This window comes from Aulonocara stuartgranti (genome assembly GCF_965226115.1).
Source record: "Aulonocara stuartgranti genome assembly, chromosome: 5".
In the NCBI taxonomy this organism is placed as follows: domain Eukaryota; kingdom Metazoa; phylum Chordata; class Actinopteri; order Cichliformes; family Cichlidae; genus Aulonocara; species Aulonocara stuartgranti.
The window spans coordinates 29245061-29261149 of NC_138943.1; the positions used below are offsets into that span (position 1 = coordinate 29245061).

General features: G+C 41.5%; 1 protein-coding gene across 6 annotated transcripts in view; it reads right to left on the reverse strand.

Moving 5' to 3' along the window:
• Positions 1-3172: 3172 nt before the first annotated feature.
• Positions 3173-16089, reverse strand: part of tafa4b (TAFA chemokine like family member 4b) — a 37506-nt gene continuing 24589 nt past the window's right edge. For all 6 annotated transcript variants that reach the window (XM_082532685.1, XM_082532686.1, XM_082532688.1 and 3 more), the window contains exons 5-6: positions 6344-6468; positions 3173-4207 (exon numbers count right to left, since the gene is read on the reverse strand). In XM_082532685.1, coding sequence (XP_082388811.1) covers positions 4196-4207; positions 6344-6468 — 137 coding nt within the window. In that variant the 3' untranslated portion in view covers positions 3173-4195. The remainder of the gene's footprint in view (positions 4208-6343; positions 6469-16089) is intronic.

Genomic DNA, 16089 nt, shown 5'->3' on the forward strand with positions numbered 1-16089 from the left:
TGCTGCTTGTTTGCTTCTAAGGATCCTACCCTCTGGGTCCCACCAGTTGCTAACCCATGGAGATGAAAGCTTCCAGTCTCAACGGGGTGTTTGAGGTTAGACCCCCACTGACACACTAAGACACATCCCCTTCCAGTTAAAAACAAGATTATTTTTCACACTAGATAATGTGATGCAAGCACAGTTTATACATAGAATACATTTCTTTCATCATTTTTTAAAAGCTAGCTAGCAACAAAGGTTTTGGAAGCAGGGTTTAAGCTTTTTTTAAAAACAAAGAATGGATAATGTATATAGCCTTGCATAGACATTGATGTCTGCTAAATTTGCATTCAGTGTAGCATCATTAAAGGTGAAAATGGTAATATAAATTCTTCCAAGATACCTCAAGGGTTCTTAGTGGGTTTTTTAGACTTACTTCTTATAAACTAGCACAAGTGGAGTGTTGTGCAGAGTAGTGTGTGGCTTCTCTGCTGCAGAGTTGGTTGTCCAGCACAGCAATAGTAAAAGTACATACGGTGCACTCTGGTGATTTTCTCGTTAAATACTGGTGACCTGGGACGAGGTTTGAATCTGTCCCTGGCAGCTCTTTTTTTGTCTTTCTAAACACAGTTGAAACTGAAGGTGGAGCTGGAGCATCAAACCCCAGCCACCGGGGAGCGGCGCAAATAGTCCTCAAATATTGATTCTGCTGCAGAGAGCCATGTAGGACGAAGGGGAGCAAGGCGCCAGGCTCATCTACAGAACATGAATTCTCTGAGGGAGGGAAAGAGAGAGTGGGAAGGAGGGGCGAATGGGAAACAGATCCACCATATAGTTTGATGTTGCACAGATCTCAAGACCTTTCCATTAGCTTCTGGTTGCTGTAATTAAGGCTTGCCAATTTCTCTGCGAATTCCAGCTCTCCCACGCCCGTGTGCATATGCATGAAACGGAAAAAAGTTTAAAAAAGAATGAGCTCATGTGGACGTAGGTGTTTTTGCTTGAGCGTGAATGCAGTTACAGGATGCCATCATATTTCCCTCTCCAAAGGACCATTGTTGCTGATACGCTGCTCGTGGAAAGAGGGCAGTTTGGTGTGACTGGCCTAACTGCAGTGCTGCATCGTAAGCCTAAAAATATTCCATGTCAGTGTTCCCGAGAGAAGCCCAGTGCTATCCAGGCCTCTCAGTAATGAGAGAGTGGAACTGCCTGCAACCGGTAGCCCTGCTGTCCCCAAGCTCCCTCTGGCTCAGAGCTCGGCATTGGAGCCGGAGAGTTAGCTGCTCAGCTCCCACAAATTTATCATAGCTCACAAGGCAGCATGTCTGAAAGCAGAGGCTCTCATTCACAGAGGAGCAGCCCCCACCAGGCTCACCCTTGGGCACACTAACCCAAGACATTCACAAATCAGAGAGGCAGAATGATGCAGTTTGAAAAACACTTTCTTTTGGTTGTGTGTCCACAAGAGGGGAGGGGGGGTGGGGGGCAGGGTTATGATTTGGAAAGCATCAGTGCAAAAAGCTGCAAACTACTCCGAACAGCTGAGAAATTAAGATACAGTGCGTGGGGTAGATTGCGTGAAAACTTTCATCTGTGCCATCATTTGTTTCAGAGACATTACAGTGGGAAAAAAGAGAGAAGGAGAGGGCACAAGAGAAGGAGAGAAAGATTCAAAGAAAGGGGGGGTGGAATGGGGGAGAATGGACAAAGATAATAGAGAGATTTATGATGTTTGTACAGGGCGCGATGCTACTGCACTCAGGGCTGTAATGATCGAGCCTTGTACAGAAAAAAAACATGTTTGCAAAATGTTGAACTGCCATTATCTGTGGCAATTATTTCAGTATGTCTCACCCAAGCTTTGATACGGAGGGTAATTCTGGAGAAAATCAATCCGGTCGATGACGTGACGAATCCTACTTCCGGGCCTAAAGTAGTCTGCGTTTAATATGGCTTTTGTGTTGTTAACATGTTTAATGTTTTGTATTTTCTTCTATTTAGTCTCAAAAAGCTCCTAAAACAGTCAGTGATCCCTGTTGACCTCCCTCGGCTTTTATTACCGCTAATCATTTATTTAAGCTCAGTTTTAAAACCTTAGGATGTAACTACAGCCCAGCCCATGCAGCAGTATATGAATGACTAACCTCGTATTGTGGATGGATTATCTCAGTTGTTCTCCTGGCTGAGGTTTGGTCCTTTTACAGCATCCTGCCATGCGATTACATTTGTTCCTGACCACCGAGAACACTCATGTTAACTTTTATCGAGTGGAAAAAAAGTTAGCTTGTTAATATTATGCTAACATAGCTGTGTCGCTAGCGGTCACGTAGCACATCATTATATACCAGCTAGCCCAACTTCAGTAACCCTACAAACGTCACTGCTGTTTAGTTTTCTGTCTTCATTTATGTTGGAAGTGATAACAGAGCTGTACGTTTTAATTTGTTTCCAAAACCCCGCAGTCAGGACATGCTATATCGTATTTAGATAGAAGCTAGCGAGCTAACTTCCTGCTAACTTCTAACTCCGTTGTCAAATGTCTGTGGAACAGTTTACCTCTACAACTACGTTTGGTTGACTCTGTGGAATCCTTTAAAAACAGTTAAAAACTTTACTGTTTAAACAAGCTTTCTGTTGACCAATGCTTTTTTACATTTTTATATTTTTGATTTACATTTAAACTCTATAGGCCTATTGTGTATATCATGCATTTGCTAATTATCGTATTGTTTATTTTAATCTCTGTGTGCAGCGCTTTGTGACTACCTGTCTATGAAAAGCGCTTAATAAATAAACTTTACTTACTTACTTTACTTATGTCATAAATTCCGTTTTCATGGATGCCTGGATGTTAAACTCAATTGTTACACCTGGTAGAGCAGAACGCTGATCATTTTATTAAAGATGAAAGACTTTAGACAGTTTTTCAACTCTCAGTAATGCCATAGTGATCGTTTGATATATGGACCTGCAGCGGAGTTTAGGCCCAGACACGGCTTGTGACGTCAGACTTAACGACCGGATAGGCAACGTGCGTGCAAAAAAACTAACACGTCTAATAAAAAGAAGCTAAAAAGAAACCTCATCGTGCGGTGGGTTTGTATCTGTGGTGCTTTTAAAGATTAAGAACCAGAATATTTGGAAAACATTTTCAGCAAGGAAAAAAAAAGAAGGAAGAAAGAAATAACAACATTAGAACAGGTCACACTTGTTTGAGCATTTATGGTCCTCCTTTCAACAGTCAAAATAAGAGATGTCGCAGTACCGAATAAAACAGATCAAAGATATATAACTCTGAAGGCCGAGCCTGGAAAATTTCTCTGGGCAAAAAAATGAGACGGATGAATCACACTTTAATAGTTCATATTGTACCAAGCTGTATGTAAGTGAAGCTCGACAGTCTGAGCCTTTTTTTTAAACAAATAACTACTCAGAATGAGTGAGGTGTGATATACATATTTATCTACTTCAAGTGTCAGACACTTTACAAAATGCTCACCTTCAGTTTCATGTGACATCCACAGCAAAAAGATGAGAGATATCTAGAAAAACAAAACATTCCCAAACGGCTTCGACTAGTGCAAATATCTTACATGAATTTTTAATATGTTGTTATGATCCTATTGCAATTCCTAATTAGAACTGCAAAATGACTCCCGCAAAACAGTCTTTGTGGTAGTGACTTGACCCACAAGAGCCGTTTAAATCTAATTTGCTATTTGCTAGTTATAAGCTGCTAACTCTCATGTACCCATTCAGACTGCCGCCAGTGTTTCCAGTATATGTTCAACAGGTCTGAACCGTGTCCAGCAACACTCTCAGCGCCGCCTCTAGTTCACATCTTACGCTCGTCCCAGAAAGCTTTGTTGAAATATATACTTTGAAATGCTTAATTGGAGTTTGAAATCAAACGTTTCTGATTAATCCAAACTGTTCATTATTGGAAAAAAGAGTCGCCTTATTGTCCACTGGTACCCTGATTGTAGTCCATTGGTCTCAACAACCAGCATATTACATATGCTGTACACGTGGCTCCATGTTGCCAAGTGAACATAGTTTGTGATGAGTACGTTTGATCCCATTATTTTGTGATGGATATCTTGACAGCAGTCCTTTCCTTTCCCGCATCTTACAGTAAATACAATATGTGTGAGTCATCCATCCTTTCCACATGGAAAGCTTCATGTTTCCTCATGGCTCGGTGGCTCTCTTGCTATCGGGTGACCTAAAAAGAAAAAAAAGAGAGAGAAGAGAAGAGAATCAGGGTCGCAGAGACATCTAATCACAAGAAGTGCTTCACAGTGGCTGAACAAATGTTTCTATTTGAAAGAGACAATCGGATGTCAGGGGTGAATATTTAAAGTCAAACAATTTCCTTTGTATTTCAGCCTCTGTGTCCTTTTCATTGGACCAAAAGAGCTTGTTGGCAGTCTAGCCGGTGGTCTGATTGCAAGAACCAACAGTGTCTCAACTGGTTAAGCTGAATTTCACATGTCTTGGAGCTGCAATGGTTTGTTTACACTTGAACAGAGAGCTGAAGGAGTGTAATTGCAGATGTAAAGAACTTGTTTCCCAGCAAACCCAGTGCGGTGTGTGTTTATGCTGTATAATGACCAGATATGTTCATGCATAAAATATTAATTCTGCTTGTTCCACTCCTGCAAATAAAACTACATTAAGTAAGAATGAAAATACAGATCTCATGGTGTGGTGTTTTTGCTGTTTCTTGTTAAATGATGATGCCTCAGTCAGGCAATCTATGCATCTTTCTACAACACACCTACGCCGTGTGGGAGTGAAAGAAAGATTGACATATACTGATCATCATGGTGAATAATATGCTGAGGTGGTACAAGGAGGTCAGAGGAATAAAGAGAGACCCAGTGTAAAGAGCAGAGCTGCAGAGAAAGTAAGAGAGCAGGGCCGTGTGAGCAGTTGCCAAGGAATCGATGTCTCATTGCAACTATCTACAGTGACATCTGCCACCAAGTCTCCAAGTAACTGCTCGCCAGTCCCAAAGCACCTTGCAAATTCACAATTAATGTCCACTGATGCAGTTAGCTTAAAGGCCTCATCAGACAAGGTAGGAGGGACAAAAAGGAGAGGAAGGGAGTGAAGAAGAAGAGAGACGGCAACGTGCAACAAAACAGGGATAATTGCACCTATCAGTCCCAGAGTTGGTGTTAGGCCCAGGGTCATTAATTCCACTGCCTGTGACTGAGCTCGGCAGTGCCTCTGTTCCTCAGTCTACCCCACTCACCAATTTAATTATGACTCTTAATTGTGAAGCCTCTGTGGAAGGCCCCAGCCATAATGCATTCTAATGAATGCGACAGATGTTGTTCTGTTATGCCATCTCTTGAGCAATTAGTCTTATGGCGCCTGCGCCGCTTTCCCGTCCAACTGTTTCTCTTTTTATATTTCACCTGTAAATAAACACCTGCTCCATCCCACGGCACGCACTCTGGCGCATGCACACACACTGCCCGGTCGTCAGACCCACAAATTAACTTTCACACTTCAGCAGATTACAAAGGGCCATGAAGGGCCCTCATTTAAATCAATTTATCTCATATGAATAGCATCAGTTTACTCGACATCACATGGCGGTTGTGTGGGGTAGACTGTACAGAGGTCTCGGGTTTACTGTGATGGTTGTTTTTGTTTTTTGTTCTTTTTGATTCGTCTTACCTGAAGAGATACGGCTACAGGAGCTCCACAAACAATCACCTGGAGGCTTGCCTGTTGATTAGCGCTGTATTTTCTTTGTAATTTATAATGATCTCTGAAATAAGTGATTAAATTAGACTGCGGTCTTCTGTGGGCATTTTGAAGATCCAAACAATCTCTGTTTACAAGATCAACTTTAATTTTCTTGGGAAGCCCTTCTGAGTTTTTTCTTTTCATATACTGGCGTATACAATACGAACACTAGCAAGAGTCATCAAGTTGAAAGTTTGTTTACTCAACACTAATTCAAGCAAGATGTTTCACAGACAAAACAAATCAATTGAATTGAAGATCAAGGTCATATCTATCTACATCAAATGTTAGTTAGGTTGGTAATACATGCATTTTTTTGTATTTTTTTTTTTTTTTTTGGGCATCACATGATTCTCGTGGGACTTTTTGATGTGAGCACTGATAATTTTACACGCTTTGTTGTAGCACGCTGATGAAAAGATTTCAAAGGCTACGCTATAATTAGAGTTACACACTACACGTAGGTCACGGTGCAGAAGCGCAAAAAACACAGGTAAGAAATCCATGAAAAGGAGAAGCGTTGATCAGTGATTTCACATCAGAGAGAGAGAGAGAGAGCAGGCAGGTGTAGACAAACAGACAAATGCATTCTTCTTACTTTGGTGGTTTTGACTTTGTTGCCAGTGCTGCAGGACCAACCAGTCAGGTCAGGAAGGACCTTACACTCCTCCCCATCCATACATGGCTGCATTTGACACCACCACTTCTGGGCTACAATGGACGCTGGAGTAGTGAGCGGATGTTCAGAGAGAAAATTAAAGACGGAGGGTTAGTAAATGGATTATATGACATGAAGAGCAAAAGGCTAGAATAAGGCAAATTTACAACACCAACGTGACCAGCACACCATGCAATAATTAACACTGATCACTGGAAACCACCAGAACCATGGACAGCACACTGTGAATAAAGATTAATGAGTTTTTTTGTATTCATAAGTAGAATGAGAAGAGTTGAAAAGTTCCCTCCTGCAACACTGCTGATGTTCACTTGTTTGTGTTTTTTTTTTTTTTTTTGCTTCTTGTGCAGATGTGTGAATTTGCATGAGGAGCTGACAGTCACTTCCTGTAATTCAAATGAAATTTCTGCTTATCATTTAATTGCCTTTTGTTACATGCAAAATCAGCAAAACAAATTAAGTGAATGGAACCAGCATTATTCATATTGCATAAGACCAAGGGAAAAATAGGATTATGAAGAAGAAATTCTATCAATAAAAAAAAGGCTCATTTATTTAAGACAACATGCTGATTCTGAAGTGCTGTATGATTTTTGCAGGGCAAAAAGAGCTCTTTGTACTAAAGCAAACAATTAGAAGCTGTGTTTTATTTACCGACTGCAACAACTTTTATTCTGTTCAAACTAAGAAAAACTTGGACGGCAGGATATGCATGCAGGATCACAAAAACAAAACACTTGTGGAGATTTCATATTTGTTCTAATCGTATTAAACGAAATAATTCTAATTATTAGAATTACCTAAGTTTTGATTAATGGCAGCATCCAGTCAAGGACATATTTGAACCAAATCTAATAACTCAAATCATCCCAGCATGATGATGTTTCAGAGAGCTGCCGCTTTGACAGAACTGCTGTGGCGTTGGGTTCTTTGTTAGCAACTCCTGGGTCTGTTAAAAAGCTGTTTTTCTGTGTTTCAGTGAACAAAGCTTGATGCACCCTTCTTCTCTTATTGATGAAAACTGATCACGTTAAGGTAAAACACTTTCCCACCGTCATTCCAGCCGTGGTTTGACACTTTTATATGTAGAATAACGGTATGACATCTGACATATTCACTTAGTTCCAGTGCCATGGTTCATATTAATGCAATAATATCTCATGTGGGTGAACAATGAGGTAACATGGTCAATGCCGCACATTCGCTCATATTTGACTGCACATCTATACAGTGCAGAATCTATGTTTTTGTGAATGTCATGTTATTATAGTTTTTCAAGCATGTCCTCACACGACTGAAAATGTACCTGACTTGGTAAATATGGTCTTGAGCTACTGGATCCTGTTGCACAGGTAGGAAAGTGGATGCAGTCTGGGCTGAGCTATAGTTTATCCGCTATTAAAAGCTAAAGTTTCCTCCATCTTAGCAGCTGGCACTCAAATCTCACAGATCATTTGACCCCACCTTGTAGACAAGAGACAGAATAAGAGAGAATAACTCAGTCCCCGCTCTCCTAACTCATCATCTGCCCATCCTTTAGTCTCAAAGGTGAATGCAGAAAGAAAAAAAGAATCCCATCTCCCCAACTTCATCATCATTAAGCTGCTGGACTGATGGTGTTTAGAAAGAATTTTTTTTCATATCTCCTGTTTCCAACAAATGAATGAGATAAGCTGGTATTGTGAGGAAAATTGACTTTCAACTGCATAATGCAAAAGAACATGGGCCAATTCTCTCAAGCATTCTGGGAGAAGAAAACAGTGCCACTAAGAGAAAGAGGGAGAGGAGGGCGGGAGGGAGGGAGACAAGACTAAATAATAGCTGTTCACCAAGAAAACATCTTTGTAGTGAGGAAATGAGCAGTGAGAGGAACTCGGGGAGGCAGAGTGAAGGGTGCAAAGGAAAGAGGCCGTTTGAGGATGACTATCACTGATTGTAGTGGTGAAAGGAGCAGATCAAACAAAGAAAACACAGGAAGAGGAGAGTAGCAAATTGAGGCGGAGTGGAAATTGGCGAGAAGCAGAAAGCTAACTTGAAGCTGCCCAGTCAACACAAAAAAACCTCTCGCCGCTATGATGAGGCTAATGTTGAACACACTGTTATGATACATGAGCTCAGTGGCAGTAAGCGGTTCTAAAAACCAATGGCTGTGTAATGATTGTTAATGTGGCCATTACAGTGTCAACGACAGTGCTTTGTACTGCTCGAGTGTTATATAGAGCTACTAGGCATGGCCTTTGAGTGCTATTATGGAGTTAGTGTTTATTGCACCTTATCTCATGCTATTACTAGGAGGGTGGGGCATGACACATAAGAACCTGCCTGTCAAGTGAGAAAATGGACACGAGTTTGTACGTGGCCTGTGATGTCATGGATAATTCAAGTACTGGACGGCATTCAGACAGAGATCTCAACAGGTCAATGGTAAAAAGATTACAGCAATACTGTGCACCAGTTAGTTCTGAAATTATCTCCACTGGAGCCGTATTTTTCCTCGCTGTACTGATGGAGGAAGTTTAGAGGCCAGTAGGAAGCTTTTCAGGTGCGCAACGGTTTGAATGACTGAAATTCAATATTTACATTTAGAAGATTTAGATAGTCATCTTGAATAGTTCACTAATCCACTTATATTAACACTACTGACCCTCGTGAGCCTCTACAGTAAATATGAAACCACAGACAGCCTCCAGCTAGTTTAACTTAGCACATAGACCAGAAACCGGCTTAAATAGCGACCTGTCCAAAAATAATCAACTTCGTCCACTATCACTATCAAAACTCTCAAACTGCATGGCATATACATATGCCTTTTATGTACAAAAACAAACAAAAAAGAGCATATAAGCAATACATGATGGATTTATGGAAGACTGTGCGCTGTCTTAGCGCTCAGAACACACAGGCCTAGAGACCCGTCGGCTAGCATCTGGCAACCACCAGGAAAAATGTGCATTCCCCTGGTTGTCAATAGTAAATGATGGCTGCTGGCAGTCACTTTGAAATCAAATGCTAAAGCCCCACACAGTTGTCAGTGACCCACCCTGGTAGCTACTGGTCATCAGAAAAAAAGGAAAAATTCAGTTGCTGGAGGTTGTTGGCATTTGCTAACCTGAAATTGGTCACATGAACTGGTGAAAGAGGTGTATATGGTGCTGAACTGAAAAGTTCCTTGGAACTGCTATTGTCACCCAGTAGTTTGCATGGGAGACGCCAACTTGTCTGCAGACACAAACTACTCACCAAGCAGTGGAGAATGTTTTCCTTCGAAGAAAATCTGTGCCTTTTGGGATGTGTTGGTTGCAGCGATAAGGACAACTTTTACTTTGAAGACAAATGGTCTCCGTTTCCAGTTTGCATCACACTGTTTCATTTTAGCTCAGAGAGGAATTAGCAAGTGTTCACAGACAAGTTAGTGTCTTCCATGCAAGCTACAGACAACAAAGGTGGGAATCTGCTGCCATCCAAAGCATTTGCAACAGGCCTTTCAGTGCAGCATCATGTACATCTTTGTGATCCATTTCATGCTAGTGACTGGCAGGAAAACCCGAAGAAATGATCCACAACTAGTCAGGAGGTGCACATTTTCCCCCTCATGATCAGCGGCTGCCAGATGGTCGCCAACAGGTCTCTCAGCCTGTGTGACTGAGGCCTGAGACATAGCGAGCACATAAGGGTATCAGGAAGGACATCTGTGGCAAAATTCTGCACCTGAGCAATAGGCAGATCCAGCCGATGTGGGGGCTCCACAGGAAATAAGGGAGCAACATTAAGTACCTACTGCTTGCTGCTTCATACCACATGACTCGTGACTCATGTAACAGTTGTTCTTTGGTCTCAGTTAAAGTCTCTCTTACAAAACAAAACAAAGTGGAAAAACAATCATCAGCTGAGTTGCTTTTAAAATTATTAAGCTAAAGTGACAATGACGACTTTCCACTGTGTCTCCACAGTCTTGCCTGTAACTTTTTCACAATAATGTTCAACAAGTACCAGTGAAAATGAATCACTGCCAAGTTCGTCAAACAGAAAGACATTTTTTCAGGGAAAAATGCATTTAACACATGAACTCCCCCTTAGCTCTACGTACTCTAATTGCATCAGTCTCATTAAGACTCTACATTTATATTCACAAAAGGTGCCCATGCTAATTAAAAAAAGGTTTGCAGCTCAGGCATACATTTCATCACAGTTACTCGCAGTCGTTATAGAAGCTGCACTCAGAATGCCTTTTAAGTTCTCCTGCAAACTTTCAGCATGGGATCAGCTGAGGGCAAACGTCTAGACAGGGCTTTGTTTAAGGTGCAGGTGATTAGGCAACAGAAGGGACTGGAGCTACAGTATGTTATTCCCCTGGCTCTCATTGAGTCTCCTGGGTTGTCGAAATAAGGTCTGCGGATGCTTTATGCTACGAGGGTGCCTACAGCTTTTGCTCGCCTGCTACTGATCACAACATGTCAATCTAGCACACACCTGGTAAATGTCACTCAGCATTCTGCCAGCTGCAGCTTCACTTTTTTCATTTTTGTGTGTGCAAACAAGCATGTCAGCCGTACGAGCATTCATCCCAGCGCCGCCTCTGTTCATGCCTTCTCTGCCACTGCTTGCATTGATATTGTAATGTTTGTGACATCAAGTGGACAAAGTTGAAATTGCAGGTCTCCTTCTCCACTGCATGAAAGCAAAAAGATGTTTTGTTCACATCCCTGTGGCACAACGCTGCTCAGTTATTGTATGCAATGCCTTGATTCTTGCCAATTAGCACTTCAAGAATGCATGCTGTGCTCCAGCTTAGCAGGTGAATTAACAAGCGTTGACTGAAAAAAAAAAAAACACCACCTCCATTCACCTCGATGCCAAAAATATAAACCTGATTTCTAACACTGCTTTAATTTCTGATTTTTACCAGGTCAACACAATCGAACTCTCAAAAGACAAAAAAACTGTTATGCATAATCTAAATCATTTCTCTTTCTTTTCCTCCTCAACCTCAGTAGCATATCCTGGGTCTACCCTAGGGCCTCCCTACAGTTAGACATGCCCAAAACACCTCACCAAGAGGCACTCAGGCAGCATGCTGGTCAGATGCCCAAACACCTAAACTGGCTGCTTTGAATGTAGCACCTCTACTCAGGGCCTACCCTCTAAGGGTGAGATATGGTAATGAATATAGTTTAGCTATATTATAGTACATTATTCATTATTCTCATGACCTTTACTTTTATGATGTACCACAGTAAAAAATGTACATTTTCATCCATACAGCCTTTTTTTGATGGATTGAGCCTTTTCCCACCTCGTCCTCAGTTCATCAGTGGGCAAAAAATGTATCTGTCACATTGAATGCAAAAAAGTCACCAAGTTCAAAGGGACTTCCCTGACTCCTAACCTTTTCATCTAAAGTAACCAATTAGCCTCTGATATAACAAAACTAATTTAATGACTACCTATCCAATTGTGTAACTATGCTGTAGCCTGTTTGATGTTAGCCAGGACATCCTATCACACTGTGCGCACAGCATGTGTCTGTGGGAGTGTATCCCCATTAATACTTTACAAAGGCACTGCTTGAACTCACACGATGGAGCAGCTGAATATATACACTACAGCAGAGCAGGGTTTCTTTGTGTCTGTGTCTGGGTGCTTACACATTTATATGTGCGCACATGTCTGTTGAGCACTATAGATGTAATGTGGTTTTCATGTGTCCATCTATACAGTCCCAAATGTGCAATAAGTGTAAGCTATAATGCACAATCAGAGCATTCCTGTGCCCTTGCTTCGAGGTCATCACTATTTAAAGGGAATATGATGCACCTCCATGTACTCAAACCCATACACACCCATAGGCAGTTTGGAGGTGGATCCAGATATATGAATGCTCCCAGGCTTTGTAACAGTTCCACTCAGTGATCCTGAAGTGCAGAAGCAGTTGGAGAGCGGCATCCATCTCTTTCTACAATGATTTACTAACACACTTTATCTCCATTGCCCCAGCTCGCACATCCATGCCAGCACACCCAGGTATGTGGACAAAAAACAAGAAGAAGAAGCAAAAAAGTGAAAAACACATTGGTATAACTGTCAGACAAAGACTGCACGCGGTTTATGGTTATGCACATACACCAGAACAGATTGGCAAAATTTCAAAAGCATGACATTAAGGAGCAGATATTATTGTAAACAACAGCAGGTTGATGTGTGCTGAAACACTTAACTAAATTTCTTGGCCCAGCAATGAAACACAGTTTGGCTGTCACCATATCTATCACACAGCGAGCAAAATTCACTCAGCCACCATTTTTATCAGGTCGCCGTGCTCTCTCTCGTTCCCCACCGCCAAACATACTTTAATGACAGTGACTGTGAAAAGATTTAAAGTCATTTTGTCTGGTACCCAAAAAAATCACCGTAAAAACATGCAGTTCACTTTATGAGCAACTTTCTGCTTTTGTACAGAAGTGTACTCCAGAGAAAGCAGATCAGATGGATGCCGGTGCTACTCTGATGATACAAGTGCAGAGGTTTGTTTATTTATTATGACATATTGTTAAAATTGCTGCTTACATCAATAAATTCACACTGTGTGATAGTGTTCACAATTGGGACCTTTACATCTAGTGAATCTGGTCAATCTTCAGGTTCAAGGTTCCTTTATTGGCACCTCTAGGCATATTTGTTTTGCAGTTAAAAGAGCAGACAACCCTTCTACCAGACATCAAACACAGACCCTGGACAATATTCACAAACACATGGTGAGAAAAATAAAAGAGAGAAAAGAGAGAGGGCTCCAGGCTTCACTACAACCCCAACTGCAAACCTTCAGACTAATAAATACAATTTAAAAAAAGGCCAAGAAGCTAAAAACAATATCACAATACATCACAAATTAAAAATCAATGGAACCGATATTACTTATTCAGATAAAGAATAGCAACATGGGACAAAGCTGTTTCTTTACAGCTTTGTCCTGCATTTAGGGACTGCTAACCTCGTCAAATAAGGGGTGGCCATCAGCATTTACGATGGAACTGGTCATCCTCTGTAGCTGTCTGGTATAAAGAGGCTCTGGGCTAAGCTGCTGTTACTGTTCACAATTTGCAACAGTTTGTTCCTGTCCTTCAAAGATAGATTAGCGTACTGTGACACCAAGGAAAACATTTCCATAACATAACTCTGCTACTGCACTTCTTTTCTTGACATCGACCTGTGTTTTGTTTGTTTTTTAGGATATATAAATATAAAATATATGTGAGCCACTCAGAAGTGGACAGGGTGCATTTCTCCTACAGCGTTAGCCCGAAAAGAGCTTCACTGCTTGACTTCTATTTTTTTTCCGGTTAACAATTCTACCTCTGCAAACTCTTCACGCGCAGATTTAGACTTCTCCAAATGACCTTACTTTTTGCAGGACAAACCCTTTATTCTCACACGCCACCAGCGCTAATTCCAACAGAGAAGAAAAAGAAAAGAAGCCAATACAGAAGTGGGTTTCAGGGTTGTTGTGATGAATAGAGTTCACTTGAAAAAGCGTATCCCACCATGCAGTGCAGCAGCCCAGTAATGGGACCTCTCACCATTAACTCCTCTTTCAGCCAGCATCAATAATGTAACTCCATTTACACTATGGCTTTTCTACAAAGGCTACCTGCTGAGAGGGGGTTGTCTCTTTCCATCAGTGCTCCAGCCAAAAAAAGGGGAGAGAGAAGCACGCGTGGATGTGTGCGTGCACTGAGGTGTGTTTGTGTGCGTAAGAAAACCCTGGATGAGGTGAGATCTTTTGGAACTGTGAACTCAGAGGTCAAGCCTGACTCATGAGATAAGTGCTGCTGAGCACTGGATTTGGAAGTGAGAGGAGGTGAGACTCCGAGGTGAGATCTGAATAGAAAATTAGAAAGCCTCGTGACCGGTGTGACGGCAGAACCGCGCAGTCTGTGCGTGCGTGTGAGTCGAAAAAAGTGATTAAGACCATCAAAAAGAATCCATCACTAACTCTCAATCACACGCAGAGTGCATTAGGTTCTCATTAGTGTCACTCCTCCTTTTAGCAAACGAGACCACGTCTTTGAAGTAAACAAATAAAAGCAAGGAATCAGTGCAGTGCCTGCTCTGAAGGGTTAGCAAAGTTTCACGTGATTCCTTGTTTATCCTGGCTTTCATTACAAAGCCAATCATCTTTGCTATGGTTGCCTGGTTTTATCATTATCAAGCAATAGTTCCCATCTTGGAACTCATCAAAGAGGTTAAAAAACAAATCTACTTTTTTATTGGGTGAAAATGGTGCTGAAATGAACCAGCAGGTATGCTTGTTACTAAAGTTATTTCAATGGGGAAAGCACCGTCTACTGGTCACGCGCAGCAATAGCAACTCAGTGCCTGGAGGTTGGCACAGACTGGCAGTGTGTGCACAGCCCTGACTAGTAAAGGTGGAAAGCGTGCGGGCATTTGCAAAGTCAGATAAAACGAAGACTCAAATGAAAATGGGAAGTTGTATTAAAGCCGATTGTATGTGGCAATAGCACAGCTGTAGGATTGGGAACCACGTGTCAAAAATAATGTGCGTTTTAATAAGAAGTTGCTATTTGCCAAACTAAATGACTGTGAGTAGTTCTTGTTTGTGTGCTGCACTGTCTGTCAATAGACGTCAACAAACAGCGAGCCGGGGTGAATGAGATTTGTTTTGGCTCGTTTTTTACCCTTCTTGATAATTACCATATCATTCATTTACAGCATTAGAGTGATAATGGGGCTAATACGCTATTTTTCATGGAAAATAAACCAAACGCTGTGAAATCTGATCTAGTTCCAAATCTGAAACAGAAAAAAAAGAGACATCACTTCAAGTTTGCCCACAGATCTCACATCAAAGACTCTATTTGTGTAGATTCATTACTTATTTGTTTGCAAGTGCGGAATCAGCTTCCAGTCCCCTTCCCGAGGTGACGTTAACAGTATGAATTACCCTCATGCTTTGGAGAGGTAGTGTCTCCGCTCACGTATTAAACAACTGTGTATTTTCTTCTGGTAGGGGGCTAATACAGTGCGATTGGATGAGGTTGGCTGACACAGTGTGTGTGTGTCTGATCTCAGTGGAGCGTCTGCGGATGATAGGGGTCAGTGACACTGCTTGTTTCTTGCTGGGCAGCAGCTCTCGATGCGGACAAACGGGTGCAACAGAGGTCTATGAAAACGACCCTCAGCTTTCGTCTGTCCATCTTCGCTACTAGCCGCACACTCAGCATGTATAAACAGACACATTTGTGTATCTGAGCGAAAGTCTGTGGATGATTAATTAGCTTGATGATATTTTTGTTGTTGTCGTTTTTCAGAATCCAACATTTTTATTTAACTGTTGACTTGAAAATCATAACCAACATAAGGGTTTGATGTCATGCTTTTATTTGTTTATAAAAACGTTCCTCTCGCTAATCACCCAAATGTTCTGTCTGAACCCATAAAAACATGCAAAGAAAATACTTTCTCTATCACCATCTGTCAAATACTCGCGCGGCCTGACTGGATATGAAACGTTAAGCTGTCCCATATACCAGCATTCCTTTAAAACCGCAGCTTAATCATCCAATCTGATGTCATATTTTTGATTCTCCTTTCATATAGCATGGGGGAATTAGCAAGGCAAGGAGAAACATTACCGGCATTAGTGGCTT